General features: G+C 55.0%; 3 protein-coding genes across 6 annotated transcripts; 1 reads left to right on the forward strand and 2 right to left on the reverse strand.

Moving 5' to 3' along the window:
* Positions 1–102: 102 nt before the first annotated feature.
* On the reverse strand, positions 103–5,251 carry PPT1 (palmitoyl-protein thioesterase 1). Of its 3 annotated transcripts, none has more exons than XM_030505027.1 (10): positions 5,069–5,251; positions 4,730–4,951; positions 4,373–4,482; positions 3,214–3,341; positions 2,853–2,923; positions 1,932–2,034; positions 1,756–1,846; positions 1,547–1,645; positions 1,273–1,344; positions 103–819 (listed from the first exon to the last, which is right to left on the reverse strand). In XM_030505027.1, exons 2-10 carry the CDS (start codon positions 4,836–4,838, stop codon positions 697–699), a joined length of 906 nt encoding a protein of 301 aa, XP_030360887.1. In that variant the 5' UTR covers positions 4,839–4,951; positions 5,069–5,251; the 3' UTR covers positions 103–696. The 3 variants fall into 3 exon arrangements, with proteins under 3 accessions (XP_030360887.1, XP_030360885.1, XP_030360886.1); XM_030505025.1 differs by adding an exon at positions 2,205–2,243 and having other exon boundaries at positions 4,730–5,248; XM_030505026.1 differs by having other exon boundaries at positions 4,730–5,248.
* On the forward strand, positions 4,889–8,514 carry RPL11 (ribosomal protein L11). Of its 2 annotated transcripts, XM_030505028.1 has the most exons (7): positions 4,889–5,029; positions 5,155–5,328; positions 5,625–5,775; positions 6,117–6,223; positions 6,592–6,723; positions 7,431–7,541; positions 8,435–8,514. In XM_030505028.1, the coding sequence occupies exons 2-7, from the start codon at positions 5,323–5,325 to the stop codon at positions 8,462–8,464; spliced, it is 537 nt and encodes a 178-aa protein (XP_030360888.1). In that variant the 5' UTR covers positions 4,889–5,029; positions 5,155–5,322; the 3' UTR covers positions 8,465–8,514. The 2 variants fall into 2 exon arrangements, with proteins under 2 accessions (XP_030360888.1, XP_030360889.1); XM_030505029.1 differs by having other exon boundaries at positions 4,895–5,328.
* A 762-nt stretch (positions 8,515–9,276) lies between these two features.
* On the reverse strand, positions 9,277–15,735 carry LOC115616133 (kelch-like protein 31). Its single transcript, XM_030505020.1, has 3 exons — positions 15,425–15,735; positions 11,879–13,090; positions 9,277–10,877 (listed from the first exon to the last, which is right to left on the reverse strand). Exons 2-3 carry the CDS (start codon positions 13,066–13,068, stop codon positions 10,145–10,147), a joined length of 1,923 nt encoding a protein of 640 aa, XP_030360880.1. The 5' UTR covers positions 13,069–13,090; positions 15,425–15,735; the 3' UTR covers positions 9,277–10,144.
* Between the last annotated feature and the right edge of the window lie 497 nt (positions 15,736–16,232).

A 16,232-nucleotide genomic window follows, 5' to 3' on the forward strand; every position in this document is an offset into this window, starting at 1 on the left:
TGGGGGCATGCAGGACAAGCTGCTCCGAGTGCTTTCCCCATGGGCAAGTACAGACTTTGCTCCCCCTCACCTCCAATCACACAGTAGTTGCTAAATCTCACCTGGTTTTAGTTGGTTAATAGAAAGTTTTTATTGGTTTCGATTGCTGTACAAAAGTGCATAAAACAAGCCATTAGCTGAAAACTTCAAGCTGTTAATACCCGCTTCATTCAAGCCCCTCCTTTTTCCCCAGAAACACCTAAACTTGCCCCTTTCCCCCCCACCAGTCCTGAAGGATGGGCTCTAATGTCTTTCCTCTGCAAACAGCCATGGCTCTACCTGCTGATCCTGCTGAGGTGCTCAGTTCTTGCACTAGTGCTTTCAGTTAATACTGCCCTTGTGTCCTGCGAGGAACAGGCAAGGGGAAAAGAAACCTCTGGAGCAGATTTACCCAGGCCCACGCAGGACAGAGCACTTCAGAGCCAGGGCAAGGCTCAGTCCCCCAGGATGGAGTGCAATTCCATCCAGAGAAATCCTGGTCTCTTAGGAAGAGGTGTCACCTCCATGCCCTGTGGAGCTGCTGAGCTAAGGCTCCTCTTCCTCCCCTTCCCCAGATCCCTGCAGGCTCTACACAGAAAGTGCCATTACCCCATAGCAGCTGCTTTAACTACAGTGGTGGAACCCCCCCAGTGCTCTCCCAGGGCACTCCCCTTCGCTTCACTGCAGGAAGGGGAGGATGGAGGTGTAGAACCACTCTTCGGAGAAGTGGAGGTGATCCCCGTTCACCCCCAGGAACACCAGCTTTCCTGCTTTGTCCATCTCCTGCAGCCCCAGGCGATCCTGTGGAGGGAAGCAGGACCATAGGTGGCTTCCTGGGGCCCTGGCATAGCCAGACACTGGCAATGGCTGGAGAACCCGGCACAGAGGAAAGCGCTGGTGGGCAGGGACTGTTGCAGCAGCAGTGTCTGGCAGGCTCAAGCAGGTCTCACCTCTGCTCTTCAAAGCTTCTCCTCATCGAGGAGAAAAAGGCATTTTGGATGAGCTACAGCAAGGCTTTAGAGAGGAGCAGTGTTTGTTCAACACACGCTGAAGGGGATCCTGAGCCAGGCACGAGCATGAGACCACCACTGTAATTCCCACTGCCAGGACTGGCCTGGAGAGAAATGCCTTCCCAAAGAGCTCCTGGAAAGAGGAGGCAATGCCCCAGGAGAGCAGAGCTGTGGGGTCAGAGCCCCTCAAGGCCTCAGGGATGCTATAAAATGGCAAAAGCAGCAAACCCCCAGCAGAACCCACCTCTGTGTACAGCGAGGTCTCCTTCAGTGGGATGGTCTCCTTGGCTTGGCCGCTTTTGTAAAACCCAAACCACTGTTGGAATGAAAACAAGGACACGGTTATTGAAGGGCTTCCAGGAGATGAGGAGGCTCTCACCAGCTCCTGCTGGAGACCCTGCAGTATCAGGCCTATGTTTGTGCTCAGCCTGCTCCTCACCAAGCTCAGGTTCTGCCATCAAAGGACAAACTAGAAAGAAGCACTGAAGCAGCACCCAAAAGCACCCTGCCTGCCTCACCTCGGAGATCGGGGGGTCGACCATGGTATCATTGAGAAACTTCACCATCACAAACTTCTTCAGAGCCATCAGGTTTTTCTTGTACGTCTCATTGATGCCCTGGATGGAAGCAAGAGCAGATCCAAGTCACTGGAAAGCCCACAGATAGGTCAGGGAAACCACCTGCTCCACCATGCTCTGCACCTGCAAAGGGAACCCCAGGTCCTCACCCTCTCCTGGTTTATGTCAGCCAAAAAGATGCTGTTTTTCCTGTAGTCGTCCTCCTTCAGCGGATCATGCCAATACTCTGCTTGCACCAAGCTGGAAAGGAGTGCAACCAAAGCTCAGGCAGAAACCCAGAGCTTCTAACGTGGCTCTGTTATTGCAGCCTGATGAATCTACTCACTGCTCCTGAACAGCTTGTGTGTAGGCGCCCAGATCCAGCATCTTTCGGATCCAGTCACAGATATGGGAGCTCTCACCAGGACAGCGTGGAAAGCCGTACACGCCTGGGGAACGGGGACATGCAAGAACTCAGTGAGCCACACTGAAATCCCTTAATCCCTCTGGCTGGTAAAGAACCACCTTCTTACAGAGCAGTGGCAAGAATTACGCAGGGAATCAGGCGGCCTTTAATCCTACAATCTCATTAGGCAGCCCTCCTGCCCTGGGCACTTACACAGATAATGGAGGGTGTTGTTGAGCTGAAGGTATTGCCCTGGAGAACAGAGGCAAGAACAGCAGCCAGCTCAGCTGCTGTGTTCCCAGGAGGTCTCGGGTGGTTCCCTACAAGTCTTCCCACTACACTACAAAGAAATAGACTCAAGCCATGGAAATTCTCAGGGGAGAGTGTCTGAAATTCATTGCCAGCCACTCTTAAGTGTACATCTCTTAAATTCCATTTCATATTGCCTTTCATCTACTGCAAAAAGCACATCCCCTTCCTCAGAGCTTTAACCTTCCAGATGCTGATTGTAAAACATCCTTGTGACCCAGAAGGTTTAGTTTCACAAGGCTTTGTTCTCTAGTTAGTAGCTTCTTCTGCCTAATCCCAACTAATCCCAAATGCTTCCAAAGTATAGAATTCCATGGAGATAATAAATTATCTACTTACAAAGCTCCCTTCTCATTGTCAATTAAGCAAGACCAAGACAGAAGATAACACAGTTTGCTAACAACCAGGCCCAAGCAGATCACGAGGTTCAGAGAACAAAGGAACAGCTTAATTCAGAAGAAAATGGTCAGATTTTAGGAAGAGGTGAAAAACCAAGAGCCCCCCCACCCTTCGAGGTGGTTTAGGAGGTGTGACTGCTTCAGAGGACACTACCTTGGTGCTGGCCCCCAATGGAGATCAGATTGAGCATGGGAGGAGAAGGACACCTCTGGGCCACCGCCCGCCTGTGGGGAAAGAGGAAGGTGCTGAGCTGGCCCCACGCGCCCGGCCACCGGTGCTGGTTCTCAGCTTGCCACTGCATGGGCTTGGGCACCTGGGGAAGGTTTGCAAAGAGAATTAACCCTTCCTGGTGGAGGAGGGCCACAGGCAAACGTGTTCTTGCCTCTTTGGAGTGCTCCTGCCTTTATGAAGGGGTTGGTCAGTTCACATCTGTGTAGTACCTCATGAGAGCTTTAAATCAGAAGCCCAAACCCTACAGAAACCACTGGAAATGGAACAGAAGGGTAAAACTCACAGGAATTGGCCTCCTTGGGAGAAGCCCATTGAATTGTAGCCTCCTTTCAGGTGAGGGTCCTTTGCCAGCTGGCTGCACACCTCTCTCACCTGGTCGTTTGCATTCATAAAGAAGCTGTTCTCCATATCCTGAGGGATTAGACAGATTAGAACATAGAACTTGTATGTTTACAGTGCCTTCTAGATCGCTTCTAGTTCTGCTTTTGAAAGAGGACCTGAACTTTCCCAATACGACAGAAGGGAAATTCTCATTTTGACACTTCCCTTCGTGTCTTGTTCCTACCCTGCCTGGCAAAACTGTCTCTTACAGAACAGTGACATTTCCCCAGGCTTCTTGGCAATTCAAGTCCCTTCGGATTTTGTGTGTGTGTACATATATATACAGATAAAAACATAACAAACAGACTTGACCCATCTCCTCCAGATCCCAGGAAATAACACCCATTGCACATTATCCTCAGCGACTAGTTAAAGAAATCCCATAGGGCTACATAAAACTGTCAAAAACCCACAAAGGCAGAGAATAAATCTGTGTCTTCATTATACTGAAGATATGTAGTTGTAAACAAACAGTATTATGTATTAAATACGTAGCTTTTATATATATGTATATATGTATATAATATGTATACACATATGTGTGTATAATATGCACATATATATGTATAATATGTATATATGCATATATATGTACATATATAATATGTATACACCTATATGCATATATGTATACACATATATGTGTATAATATGTAGTTTGTATACATAGTTATAAACAGTATTATGTATTAACTATGTAATTTAGAACAAACAGTTGTAAATCAAAAAGGGGGTAAGGGATAAAACTCTGCTTTAGCACATCTTATCACATGCCATCTTATTACCCGGGGTGGTCAGAGTGCTCATTAGTAGGTTTGCATATTAATCTAATTTAGGCTAGGGATTGTTTTTTCCCCAGTTCTGTTCTGCAGACAGGATCTAGACTTCATTAGTTTCTACCTGTCAAAGCTGTTTGCTTCACAAAGAAAAGAATTAGCAGGGAAAGCACAACAGGAATCCTCATGGAACCATGTGAATAACAGAGGCAGCTACTGCACCTTCGGACTTGCGCACCAGCCACACCCAGCCCAGCAGAACAACGAGCCACAGCACTTAATTACCTGTATCAGGTTGTTTCCAATCTTGAGCGACAGAACATAAATCCCCGGTATTCTACTCTCCACTATTTTTTTTATGTAGCCCATGCTCACAGGATTGCAGCAAGTGTCTCCTGTGAAAGGGAACAACACCACAGCACACCATCACCCCGCTGCCCAGGCCCCCGCCTCCCCTCCACAAACACACCAGCCCCACATCCGCTGCACCGAGCCCTGCGGGAGGAGGGTCAGCACCTCCCGGCCTCCGCAGGAGCCAGCGCTCCGGAGGAGGGGGCCACAGGAGCGGGGCCGGGGGCGAGCTGTCCTGGGGCGAGCTGGGGCCCCAGCCCGGCCCCGCGCACAGAGCCGCTCCCGGCTCACCCATGCCGTGCCAGATAACGAGGGGGACGGCGGCGGCCGCGCAGCCCAGGCGCAGCCCCAGCACCGCCAGCACCGCTGCCCTGAGCGCCGCCATCGTGGCTGAGCACATGACCGGCGGCGGGGGCGCGCTCCGTCCCGGCTCCCGGCGCCCTCCGGTGGCTGAGCCCGGCACCGGCTGCGGGGCGGGGGGTTGCGGTCCCTCTACCGCTGCTCCTTCAGCACCTGTAGAAGCAAAGGGGCAAAACATAAGCGAGGGCACCCATAGGGTTCAACCCGGCAGCCCCGAGCGCTGCCCTGGAGGTGGGGAAGGGGAGAACAGGGGGCTGGTGCCATCCATACGGAGCGGGAGCCCCGCTGCGCGCGTTCAGCTCAGCTTGAGAGATGTTTGGGTCCCAAACCGGTGTGTTTGGCTTATCTCTTCCCAGAGAGAAGCTCCGGGGCTCCGGCGGGGCTCACGGCGGTGCGGGCCGGTCCCGCTGCGGGGAGCCCCCCGCCACACAGCCCTCCGGGCCGCCAGAGGGCGCTGCCGCCCGCGCAGCGCCGCCCCATAAGACCCCGCGGCGGCTCCAGCTGGTCTTTTCCCCGCCTCCATCATGGCGGTGAGTGGCGGCGGCCGCGGTGGGGCTGCGCTGTCTCTATCCGCCGCCATCCGCTCCCGGCGGGGCTCGGCCGGGCCGCCGCCTGTGCGGGCGGGAGCGGGGGAGGCCGGGAGGGAGCGCTGCGGGGCCGGGATGGGTAGGGAAAAGCTGGTAGGCCGCCCTGGGAAAGCGGCTGCCATGACAGGCCGCGGCCTGGCGGCGGGAGCGGCCTGGCGAGGCTTCCTCCGGCCGCTGGGGCGAGCAGGCGGCCGCGTCCCGGGCATCGCCCCGTTACCCTCCGTGTCGTTTGTCCGCAGCAAGACCAAGGCGAGAAGGAGAACCCCATGCGGGAGCTGCGCATCCGCAAGCTGTGCCTCAACATCTGCGTCGGGGAGAGCGGGGACAGGCTCACCCGGGCCGCCAAGGTGCTGGAGCAGCTGACGGGGCAGACCCCCGTCTTCTCCAAAGGTGAGCAGGGCTTTGCCCGGGGCGGCTGCTGCCCGGCTGCGGCCCTGGCGGGTCTCCCCGGGCATGCGGAGGGGCTCTCGGGGAGGAGGCTCCTGGGCAGGTGTGGCTGTGACAATTGGGAGCCTTCAATGTTCAGAGGCTGGTGGGTGCTTCTGTTGGGTTAGTTGTGCGTCCAGGCTGGGGCTGCTGCTCAGCCCTCCCCTCAGAGAAGGAACCTGCTGTAGCCTTGGTGCTTTTCTCGTTCTTTTTAAGTAATTTCTTTGTTGGTCTTAAGCTGTTTGTGGATTCCCTGGGTGGGAATTCTCTGAGTAGCCTCTAAGGGTAATTGTTGCTGCCTGCAGCACGATACACTGTGAGATCCTTTGGAATCAGAAGAAACGAGAAGATTGCTGTTCATTGCACGGTTCGTGGGGCCAAAGCAGAGGAGATTCTGGAGAAGGGCTTGAAGGTGAGAATTTGGCTGGTCTGGATCTTTGATTTGGGAAAGAACAGAACCGAATCTGTCCCAGCTGAAAAGTGGTGCGCTTTGAAATGTACCTGACCTGGCGACAGGTCAGTCACAGATACACCCTGTTATGGACCTCTGTGTTTGCAACTGTTCCTCTGCTTGCTCTTCCATCCGTATTTAAGAGTGAGCTGGTTTGGGTTCTGCTTTCCTTTGGGGTTCTGTCTCTGCTGCGTTGATTTAGGAGCAGCCTTTGGGAGTAAAACCTTAGGGCTAAAGATGAAGTAGCATGTAAGTGAGTTGTGGGGATGGGGGCAGTTCGTGGAACACGCAGTCAGTGATGAAATAGTGACTGGCAATCACTGTTTCAGGTGCGAGAATACGAGCTGAGAAAAAACAACTTCTCAGACACCGGGAACTTTGGCTTTGGAATCCAGGAGCACATCGACCTGGGGATTAAATACGATCCCAGCATTGGTATCTACGGCTTGGACTTTTATGTGGTGCGTATTCCCCGCTTCCTTGCAGCAACTGGGCTTGTGTGAAAGCTCTGGAAGGAACCTAGAATGGTCACTGGCTGGTGCGAACCTGCTGCCAAGCTCTGGATGATAGAAAATGGCAAAAAATCCAGTGTAAAGTGCGAGGGGCTGCTGTGGAATTCCTGGTTTATAACGTGTCACACAAAGCCTCTTCAGAAGGAAGTGCTGCTGCTTGTACTGGTGCTCCTGGAGCAGCACTGGAGAGGCTGTGCTGGGTTTGGGGGAGGAAGGGGCCGCAGGGGCTTTGGGAATCAGGCAGAAGGATGGCTGTGCTGCTGGAAGGTTCTGTGCTGTGTGAGGGAGGGCTGGGGGCTCCGGTTCGTTCCATTGTGCTGTGCCCCATGCTGAGAGTCTGAAGCAGAGGGAAGCTGTTCCACCCGTGTCAGCAGTGCTGGCCAGTGGGTCTGCTCTCAAGAGCCTCTGGGTGTGGGATTGTGGATCTTCCACACTCGTTTTACTTTCTCCAAGTCAGTGTTTGTGCTGAGTTGCACAACCGAGGGGCTCTCCTTGTACATTGAGGCTGTAGAGGATAACGCTCTCGGTCTTGAATGTGAATTGGACAGTGAGACGTTACTGATGTGGAAATTCCAGCCTTCCTTCCTAGAAAACTGAGAGGTTTCAGGAAATAACTGGCAGAATAAAGCAGTGCTGTGGGTCTCCTCTGGGGGCAGGTGCTGGGCAGGCCTGGTTTCAGCATCGCTGACAAGAAGCGCAGGACTGGCAACATCGGGGCCAAGCACAGGATTGGGAAGGAAGAAGCCATGCGCTGGTTCCAGCAAAAGGTAAACTCCAGCTTTATTTCGTATCCCAAGAGTTTCCTAGCAAGGAGCAAGTCACTGGGCAGGAGGAGACCTAGATCACTGCTTAAACTGTTGATTTTTGCTGCTCTGCAGCAGTAGAGGCTGTGTTAGGGTGCAGGTGCTGGTCGTGCCTCTCTTGTGTGTGCTGAGCTGAAAGAGCAGTTGCAGCAGCACAGTGGGGGGAGTATCAGCTCTTGGGTAAATCTCTCGGGTGGTGTTTGGGGGTGTTAATGTGTGTGTGGATCAGGAGTGGTGGGGCAGGGTCAGGATTTGTTTGTCTGGCACAGCTCCTAGCTCAGCTGCCAGACTCGGAGGATGGGGTAGTCCAAATAAAAGGAGTTTTGGGGTTTATCTGGGCACAGCTCTGAGCCGGGCTGGCCAGTGGAGGGAAGATGGCGAGCGCTTGGCTGGAAGTGCTCAGATGGGAATTGCTGATGGTTTTCCAAAGGTGGAAGGGGTTGGATGGTCTGTCTGGAGGCTCTTCACTGGCTGCTCTGCCAACACCTACACCATTGTGCCCTGCGCAGGGAGGGTGCCAGCCTGCTCCTTGCACAGTGGTTCTGCTTGCTGTGGTGTAGCTTCCTTCAGGACCCAGATCTTTGGGCTGTAAAAGGAATGAGTGTAGTTTGGTCAGAGCTGCCTGTGGAGGGTGTGTGGGTTGCTTGTTTCCCTGGGCTGCTGAGCAGAGTTTAGTGCTCGTCCCCCTTGGAAGTCAACAGCTCAGCAGCAGAGCAGTTGGCTGCAGAGAGCTGGTGTTTCGTGTCTCTGTTGCCTGGCCTGGAATGAATGTAGTGACTCAGTTTCCTGCACAGCAGCACTGCACCTCTGCCTGATGGTACTTTCTCACTTGCTTCTTTCTTTTGTTTCCCTCACAGTATGATGGCATCATCCTTCCTGGTAAATGAGCAGTTCCTGTTACTAAAAAAAAGGCAAATAAAATTTTCTAAGCTCTATCTCCTGTTGTGAATTTTGTGGGGGCTCCTCCTGACCTGGGAAGCTGCTGGAGCCAAGAAGCACTCACTCGAAAGGCAGCAGAAGGATGCGGACATGAAGAGAACACGCTGTTCTCAAGGAGCAAGTGTTGGATGGATGTGGTGCTGTCTCTACTTTCAGTGTGCAGCTGCACAGGTGACCTGTAGAACTTCAGAGTCTGCAAGCGGGTGTAGAAAGAAGAAAACAAATACATGCTTTTTGACTACTGGAGTTGTTGAGTGGGATTTTTGGAGGGTTGAATTTCTGAGGGGAGCACAGTCAGTGAGTGCTGGTTCTGGTCCTCAACAGACCAACCTGCAGCATTGAGGGCTCTTGGTGAATGAGGGAGTCCATGTCTGCGGGAGAAATTTGGCTGCTCTGGCACTATTAAGCCAATTGTGGTTGAGGACTCTATGAAAGGGGCTGAGGGGATGAGTTGAGGCCCGTGGTGCCTCTAAACTGGGATTCAAACCCTGTGCCCTGAGGAGCAGCTGGGATCAGCAGAACCCTGGAGCCAGGCTGCTGCCCTGGGTGGTGTGATGCCCAAGTGCCTGTACCTGCAGCTGGTGGAGTTGTTTCTGCCCCACGGATCATGGTGCTGTTAATGAGTTCTAGAAATCCTGAAGCAATTAAAATCCTGAAGGGATTAGTTGATACGCTTGGAATGTAGAAGATAAGTTTTGTTTGTTAAAGTGCTTCACGTGTGTGAACTTAACACTGCTGTAATTACCCAGCCAGACAGTTCTCCCCTGCAAAGGAATGGTCTTTATTGTTTAAAGAGAAAATTCCCTGCAGGACAGTGCAGCTCACACAAGTGGGGTTCAGGAGCACCTTTTGCTTCTGCCTCTACTGCTTGGTTTCCTCCTGCACCTTACAATAAAAAGCTACAGTAAAAGAATTAAGAGGCAAACTCACTTCCATGCTGGCGTGCGCACCCTCCACCAGTCCCTGTGCAGTGTTACCTGGAAGACCAGACCCTTCCCTTCTCAAGCCTATTTGCAGTTGTAAACCAGGGATGTTTGCCAGCACTGTTCAGGATGGAGCCCACTCCAGGATACCCAGGGCAGCGTGTGCTGTGCATGCTGAAACATGCAGAGGGAAGTGGAATTTGAACAGGAATGATGTTCTGCTGTGGTGTAGCTCTGTGCTTGATGCAAACTCCAAACAGAGATCAGGAATTCTCAGGGGAAGATCAGTTCCTCTATGAGAACTTAGCTGTGGTGAGCTGTGAAAGGCAGTGAAAACCAGCCTGCTTTGCTGAAGCTTTTGTCTTGGCATCTTCCTGGCACACTGGGGTTCCCTTGAGCAGCACGTTGGCTTCCTGGACATTATTTCACTGTGTTGTGCAGAGAAGACCGGAATAAAACCACGAGCGTTTGCCCTGAGCTCAGTGGCCCTGCTTGAGCAATCCCTGCTTCAGCTGCGGGATGGAGATGCAGGTAGCTCAGAAGACACTCTTCTAGAGCCCCAAACTTGCCGTGACGGAACGAGAGTGTCTGAGGCGCTGTGGTGACTCCAGACATCAGTGTGCCTCCCCATCCAGCTACCCCGCGCCTCTGAGCTCCGTCTCCTTCCCTAGCTGCTGGCATAAGCCACGTGGCACCCAGGGCTCTTTATGTGCTGGCTGCTGCTGAGGCCACAGAGCTGGCCCGAGACCCGGAGCTCAGGGGGCGTGGGAGGGTGATGGTGCAGCACGAGACACCCACAGTGGCCTCGGGGAGGTCCTTGTCCTCAGCCCATTCATTGAGTTCAGGATTGTAGCACTGGACACATTTCTGATACCTCTTCCCACTCTCATTCCAGCCACCCACCAGGCACAAGCGCCCCTCCAGCAGAGCCACCCCGGCCGTGCTGACCCCCGTGGGCAGCGGTGCCATGTAACTCCACTGCCCCGTGAGCGGGCTGTAGCACTCAACGGGCATCACGTCCACCCGCTCGCCCTGGGGACCCACCTGGCTCCCACCCAGTACATAGGCTCGGTCGGCCACGGTGGCCGCGCAGTGCCAGCCCCGGGGGGTGCTGAGCCTTGCCTGCTCCCTCCAGGAGTCGGTGCTGGGCTCGTAGCAGAGCACGGTGCGGGAATAGGCATGGCTGATGTAGCCGCCGGTGACCAGGAGCTGGCCGGCGATGACGGTGGTGGCGTGGCAGCAGCGGGCTGTCTCCAGGCTCGCCTTGCTCTGCCAGCTGTTGGTGGTGGGGACGTAGCACTCCACAGATGCCAAAGGGCCCTCGGCGTTGCGCCCTCCCACAGCGTAGAGGAGCCCGTGGCAGGCGCTGAGGCTGAAGTGTGACCTCCTGTGCTGCATGCTGGCCAGGTGCAGCCATGTGTTGAAGCGCGGGTCGTACCTGGGGACAAAGGGAGATCTGTCTGGCCAGGACTGACACCAGAACCACGGGGAGAGGTGGGGCCTGACAAACATCTGCCTTTGGGGGAGGCAATTCGTGCTCTGAAGAGCCTTTCTGTCTTCTCCAGCAGTAAAAACCCCTCTGGAGAGGCCGTGCAGATGGAGATGATGGCACTGCACAGGACTAGATCCTGCCCGTGGCTGCTGGCATTGCTGCTGTAGCTCCTGGGATGGCCCAGCAGTGCTCCTTCCACCACAGCTCTAGCCTGGCTCGGAAATGGTGAGCGCTATAGATCTGAGGTGTCCCCAGGTACTATCACTGTCTCCTCTATCGGGTCTTGGTGGGTAGAAGAGGACCTAGGGACAAGCCTTCCCTGCCCACCCTGCTAGGCCAAAGCCAGGCACATGACAAGAGGCCAGTTCCTGTGTGCCCATGAGACAGCAGAGGGAACTGGAGCTGCCATTGCCCAGAGCAATGCCACAAGGACTAAGGCCAGGCTGGGGAAGGTGGATGAGCTACTGGCCAGAAACAGGAAGCCAGTGGGGCCCTTCAACCTGCCTTGGTGCAGGAGAAAGAGCCCATGACAGCTCCTAGCTGAAGTGGGGTGACCAGCAGCTGCTCAGGGCTGGTCTCGAGCAGTGCTGACACTGACAGTGTGTGTGGAGCCTCAGGTGGCTGAGCCAAGCCGTGGGCAGAGCCGCTGGGGAGGTCAGGTTTATGTTGCAAACCAAATACTGCATGCCAGGTTGCCACGGTTACTCCTTTGTTTTTGACAAGTAATCCCTTGGGGATCCAGTGACAGGTTTATGGGGATTTAGGAAATAAACCTTGTCTTTTAAATGATGGAGAGAGACATGGAGGTGGAGAGAAGAAAGCCTGAAGGGCAACAGGAATCTTACGGGCAGTAAATAGACCCAAAAATGAACCCAGGCAAACCAGAGAGCGGGTGGAGGCTGGCTCTGGACTGAACACCCTGCATGGCCACATGGGGCTGGCCTTACCTGCTCAGGCTGCTGACAGCGTGCTTGGCCTGGTTCCTGGCATCGTTCTGGTCTTCCCCACCTGCGATGTAGATGAATCCATCCATCACCACCACACACTGGTTAAAACTTTTTGCTGGCATCTCCGTCAGCTTATGCCAGTTTCCCTCTGCATCCCTGTAGCTGATCTCCCTGCTCAGAGCCTTCTCGGTCAACGCTGGCCGACCCCCAACTGTGACAAGCACTCTCTGGCCTCCCCGTATCCTGGTTCTCCGCGACTGAAGGCTGTTCTGCTGGTGGGGGAGCAGGTGGTAATTCATGGCATCGACGAGGAGCTTGTGGCACTGTGGATCTTGCATCATGCGTGGCACAGGTTGCACATGGTTGACCAAGTCTGGAGCTGAGATGGTGCCAAACCGAATGTTGCTCAGGAGGTCGGCAGCGTACCGGACCCGTTTCGGGTCAAACTCCAGCCACTTGACAGCAATCTGGAAGGCAGCAACCTCGCTGGGTATCTGCAGGCCGTCGTCCATCAGCAGCTCATTGATCTGATCAAAGGGGAGTTTCATGAACTGATCAGTCTTGGAGAACTCCAGGAAGTTTTCCCGGATGAATTTCCGCGTGGCATCTTTCACCTGGTTGAGGCCGAAGGTGGCCGAGATGTTGGCGATGTACACGCAGTTCTCCACAGCCATCTCCCGCAGGAGGAAGTTGCTGCACATGTTGAGCAGCGCTGGCACCTGCAGCTGGGTGGCCGCGGCGATGGTGCTGCCGATGGTGTAGAGCGAGAGGCTCAGCTTCCCCGTGTAGGCATAGGTGATGGTGGCGGCGAGGCCCGGCGGGGACACGGCGTGGAGCTCCACGCGGGGCAGCTGAGGCTCTCTCTGCAGCAGGCGGTGGAAGTACTCGCTGCAGGAAGCCAGGATGAGTTTATGCACCTCGAAGGACTTCGTTTTGGTGGCGATGGTGAGGTCGCAGAGGAACCGCTTCTGGCGCATCTGGTTCATCCCCTCCAGAAGGCTGGCTCCGTGGTCCGGTGCTTCGACCTCCGTGGCTGTGCAGTGGAAGCCGTTGGAGCCGCTGTCGTACAAGCTATTCAAGTGATTGAGGTGTTGGACATCTAGCAAAGCATCTTCCACCAGCACCGGGGGGACGGATGCGGCCTCTTTGTCCACCTTGGGCTTCTTGGGGGGTTTCTTTTTGGGTGCCATCTTGGTAGAACCAGAACGGGACCTGGGGAGGAAGGAGAGGTGAGGAGCCCTGGAGCAGGGGTGCCGGCATCCTGCTGCTCTTTGTGACATTCAGTGGAACAAAGGGAAATCTCCCGCTGACTCAACACTCTTTGGGTCAGGCCAAAGGAAGGATGGAAACTGCCTCCCGAGCCCTGTACCCCTCTAAGCGGTGTGAAAGGCATGACTGCAAGAGGGGATCCTCAACTCTCAACCAGCACCAGCACTGTGATAGAAAAGGACTGGGATTTTGGGTGGTTGCCTTGGGAAGCTGGGAGCACCCGCTGGTTCCTGGGGTGCAGGGTCATGCTTGCTCTGCCATCCGGGCTGGCACAGGCTACAGACAGAGTGAGCCAGTGATCACAGGGTGTGTTTCACCTGACTCAAGCCCACGTCAGATGGGGTGAATCAAGTCCCAGCAGCTCTGACAGAGGTTCCTACACAGCAACAAGCTGAGACAAACCCCAGCACTGCAGGACCGCATAGAACAGGGGGTTCATGTCCCCCTCAGCCCCTTGGGCACAGCAAGGCACCTGGCTGACCAGTTGGGCTCTTTGGGGTGACCAGGTCAGAGTGCAGGTGAAGAGGGGGGGGAGAAAAATGAACAACAATAATCTGGTTTTTGAATGTTCCCAAATTCCAATCTGAAACTTGGCAGTGACTTGAGCTCCTCTGCGGGAGCTTGGAGCAGCCAATGTATGAGGGAACAAATCTGGCGGCCAGAAATAGCTGTTACTGCGCTCACATGGCTGGGGCCTGTTTATTGCACTTGGCCATCAAGATCAGGTTGCTTGGAACTGAGTCACCAGCTCGTATTTAGCACAGAAGGGGGGAATGTTGAGACTTCAGCAGAAAAATACAAAGAAGGGAAAAGTTTAGTCCCAGTCCCTGCTAGGAAAGAGGAGTCAGGGCTGAGCCCGAGGGGGAGCAGCGGTGCCGGCCCCGCCACCGGGAGCAGGAGCCAAGGGGGCTCAGGAGCAAAGTCCCAGGCACTCGAGCCATGCCTGGCATTGCGGTGTTCCACAGGGCTATCCCCATTTAACACCACTGAGAGCTCATCTGTCACAGTGTCATATCCTGCAGCGGGCCCTCTGGAACTGGGGCACAAATGCTGCTCTCTCTGGGTGTGTTTGAATATGAAACGGATTCCGACACACAGCTCCAGGGTGGGAGGAGGAACCGGGATTTACCCTTTCCGAGCAACACCACCCGGGTGTCTCCAAACACACGTTTTGTTCAGGAAAACATGTAGTTTTGCAGCAAAAATTTGCAGTTTCAGCTTTTCAACTGAAATACAGGTGAAATACCGGAATTACCCAGGAAATTCAAATGTTTCTCCAGGCCTTGTCCCCAGATCCCTCAGACCTGTGTCCTTCTGAGATACAGCACTGCAAGAGCATCCTTGCTGTCCGACAAGCGCAAAGAGAAGCAGGACTTGTCCCATGGGCCTGGTGTGGGGCAAGCTGATCCCCAAAAGCCACCTTAACTCCTTCAGGAAAGCCCAGCAAGGCAGCTGGTTTCTCCATCCCCTGTCCACCCCATTCAGGAGACAAGTCCTGTCTTGGGGAACTTGTTCTGGGATAAACCAGAGGTCTTCTAACTGCATCACACACAAGTACTGTGGAGTCATGAGAAGCTTTGGGCGCAGGCTGATGTCCATGGGATCCTGCCTGACCCTTTGGACACCTTTGACAGGCTCCCATAGGAAACACGTGCTCATGTTATTCCAGTGGGAGGCTGCAGGAGGGCAGAGCGACCTTTACTACCTGCACTTAAGTTAAAACGGGACATCGTGACTGCTGCTCACTGCAACACCACTGCAGCCACTCGAAAGGGGTATTTTTCCTCCAGCTTAATCCTGGCTGCTGGATTAATCTCGGGAGCTGGAAGAGTTTTAAGAGATTTCAGAGGCCCCAGACAGAAAGGAGAGAAGACAGGGCTTCTTTGTGGCTGTTTAAACTTCTCTGAAAAGACAGCTGTTGCCCTCACATCCTTTCAGTGCTGCCAATCTCAGCCCCGCACCGTATTCCTGAGCGAACAGCACAGCAGGACCCACGCTGCCTGATGCTGCATCCTCAGAAAGTTAGGACAGGTTTATTCCTTTAATATCTGACCAAATAGAGTTCCTCTCCTCCTGCCAGTGCCCCCAGCCCTGGGTTCAAGCAGGGGCTGGATGCTGCAGCTCTGAGCTCTGTTCTGCTGCCAGTGGCTCCTCCAGCCCTATTTTAGAAAGCAGCGACTTTCCCAATGCCATTACTTCCATTCTCCAGCCGTTCCCGTGCCCCACACATCCTGCACATCCCGCAGGCGAGCCCTGGCTGCTGGGGCTGCTCCTTACCTTGCTGTTAAGCCCGGTTAGTCCAAGGGGAAGCTCTGAGCAGCGCAGGCTTGAGGCACAGAGACCCTCCACTTGCCCCACGCAACATCCTCCTGCCTCCTCTCCGCTCCCAGGCAGCTGACTGCTCTTATCACTTCTACATTTACAGCAGGCTTTTGGGGTGAGGTGAGGACAGCCTCCCCCGGGCAGGGCAAGGGCTGGCCTCAGGTAGCGCTGCTCCAGCCAAGGGCATCACTGCAGCCAGCACCAGCAGCGGGCATGGTTACCTGCCACTGCCAAGGGCACAGGGAGGCAGCCAAAGGCCTGGCTCCACTGCTGAGGAGCGCTTGGGGATGATCTGTGGGGACAGCGCCTGCTGGCGCTCTCCCGCTGCCTGAGAAGCGTGGAAGAGCGCGCCCTTTGGCCATGAACCAATCTAAACCCCTACTTTCCACTCGGTCCCCACAGCTGCGGTGGAGCCGTGTGCCGGTGGGAGGCAACGAAACTGGGCACGAAGCGGCTTTTTTCCCGGCACAGCCTGTCCGGACCATGGCGGGGCTGGAGCGGGCTCCACTGCCTCAGGGGCTCCCCCCAGCAGCGCCCTGCCCGCACTCAAGATGGCGCTGCCCCGGGGGCTCCCCTCAGCACCGTCCTGCCCGCACTCAAGATGGCGCTGCCCCGGGGGCTCCCCTCAGCACCGTCCTGCCCGCACTCAAGATGGCGCTGCCCCGGAGGCTCCCCTCAGCAGCGCCCTGCCCGCACTCAAGATGGCGCTGCCCCGCCGCCGCTGCCCGGCTCCAACATGGCAGCCGCGGAGCTCTGCCCTCAC

The sequence above is a fragment of the Strigops habroptila genome, chromosome 12 (genome assembly GCF_004027225.2).
Source record: "Strigops habroptila isolate Jane chromosome 12, bStrHab1.2.pri, whole genome shotgun sequence".
Lineage (NCBI taxonomy): Eukaryota > Metazoa > Chordata > Aves > Psittaciformes > Psittacidae > Strigops > Strigops habroptila.

Bases quoted from the DNA above. Each gene is read 5' to 3' on its own strand.
- PPT1 (XM_030505025.1), bottom strand. From the start codon at position 4,976: ATGTTTTGCCCCTTTGCTTCTACAGGTGCTGAAGGAGCAGCGGTAGAG. The intron at 3,342-4,372 runs GTAATTAAGTGC...CTAATCCCTCAG, and splicing joins TTGGAAACAACCTGATACAG to GATATGGAGAACAGCTTCTT. The intron at 2,244-2,852 runs GTAGTGTCCTCT...TCTGTTCTCCAG, and splicing joins CATTGGGGGCCAGCACCAAG to GGCAATACCTTCAGCTCAAC.
- RPL11 (XM_030505028.1), top strand. The intron at 6,724-7,430 runs GTGCGTATTCCC...CTCTGGGGGCAG, and splicing joins ACGGCTTGGACTTTTATGTG to GTGCTGGGCAGGCCTGGTTT. The intron at 7,542-8,434 runs GTAAACTCCAGC...TTTCCCTCACAG, and splicing joins TGCGCTGGTTCCAGCAAAAG to TATGATGGCATCATCCTTCC.
- LOC115616133 (XM_030505020.1), bottom strand. From the start codon at position 13,068: ATGGCACCCAAAAAGAAACCCCCCAAGAAGCCCAAGGTGGACAAAGAG. The intron at 10,878-11,878 runs GTAAGGCCAGCC...CTTTGTCCCCAG, and splicing joins GCTGTCAGCAGCCTGAGCAG to GTACGACCCGCGCTTCAACA.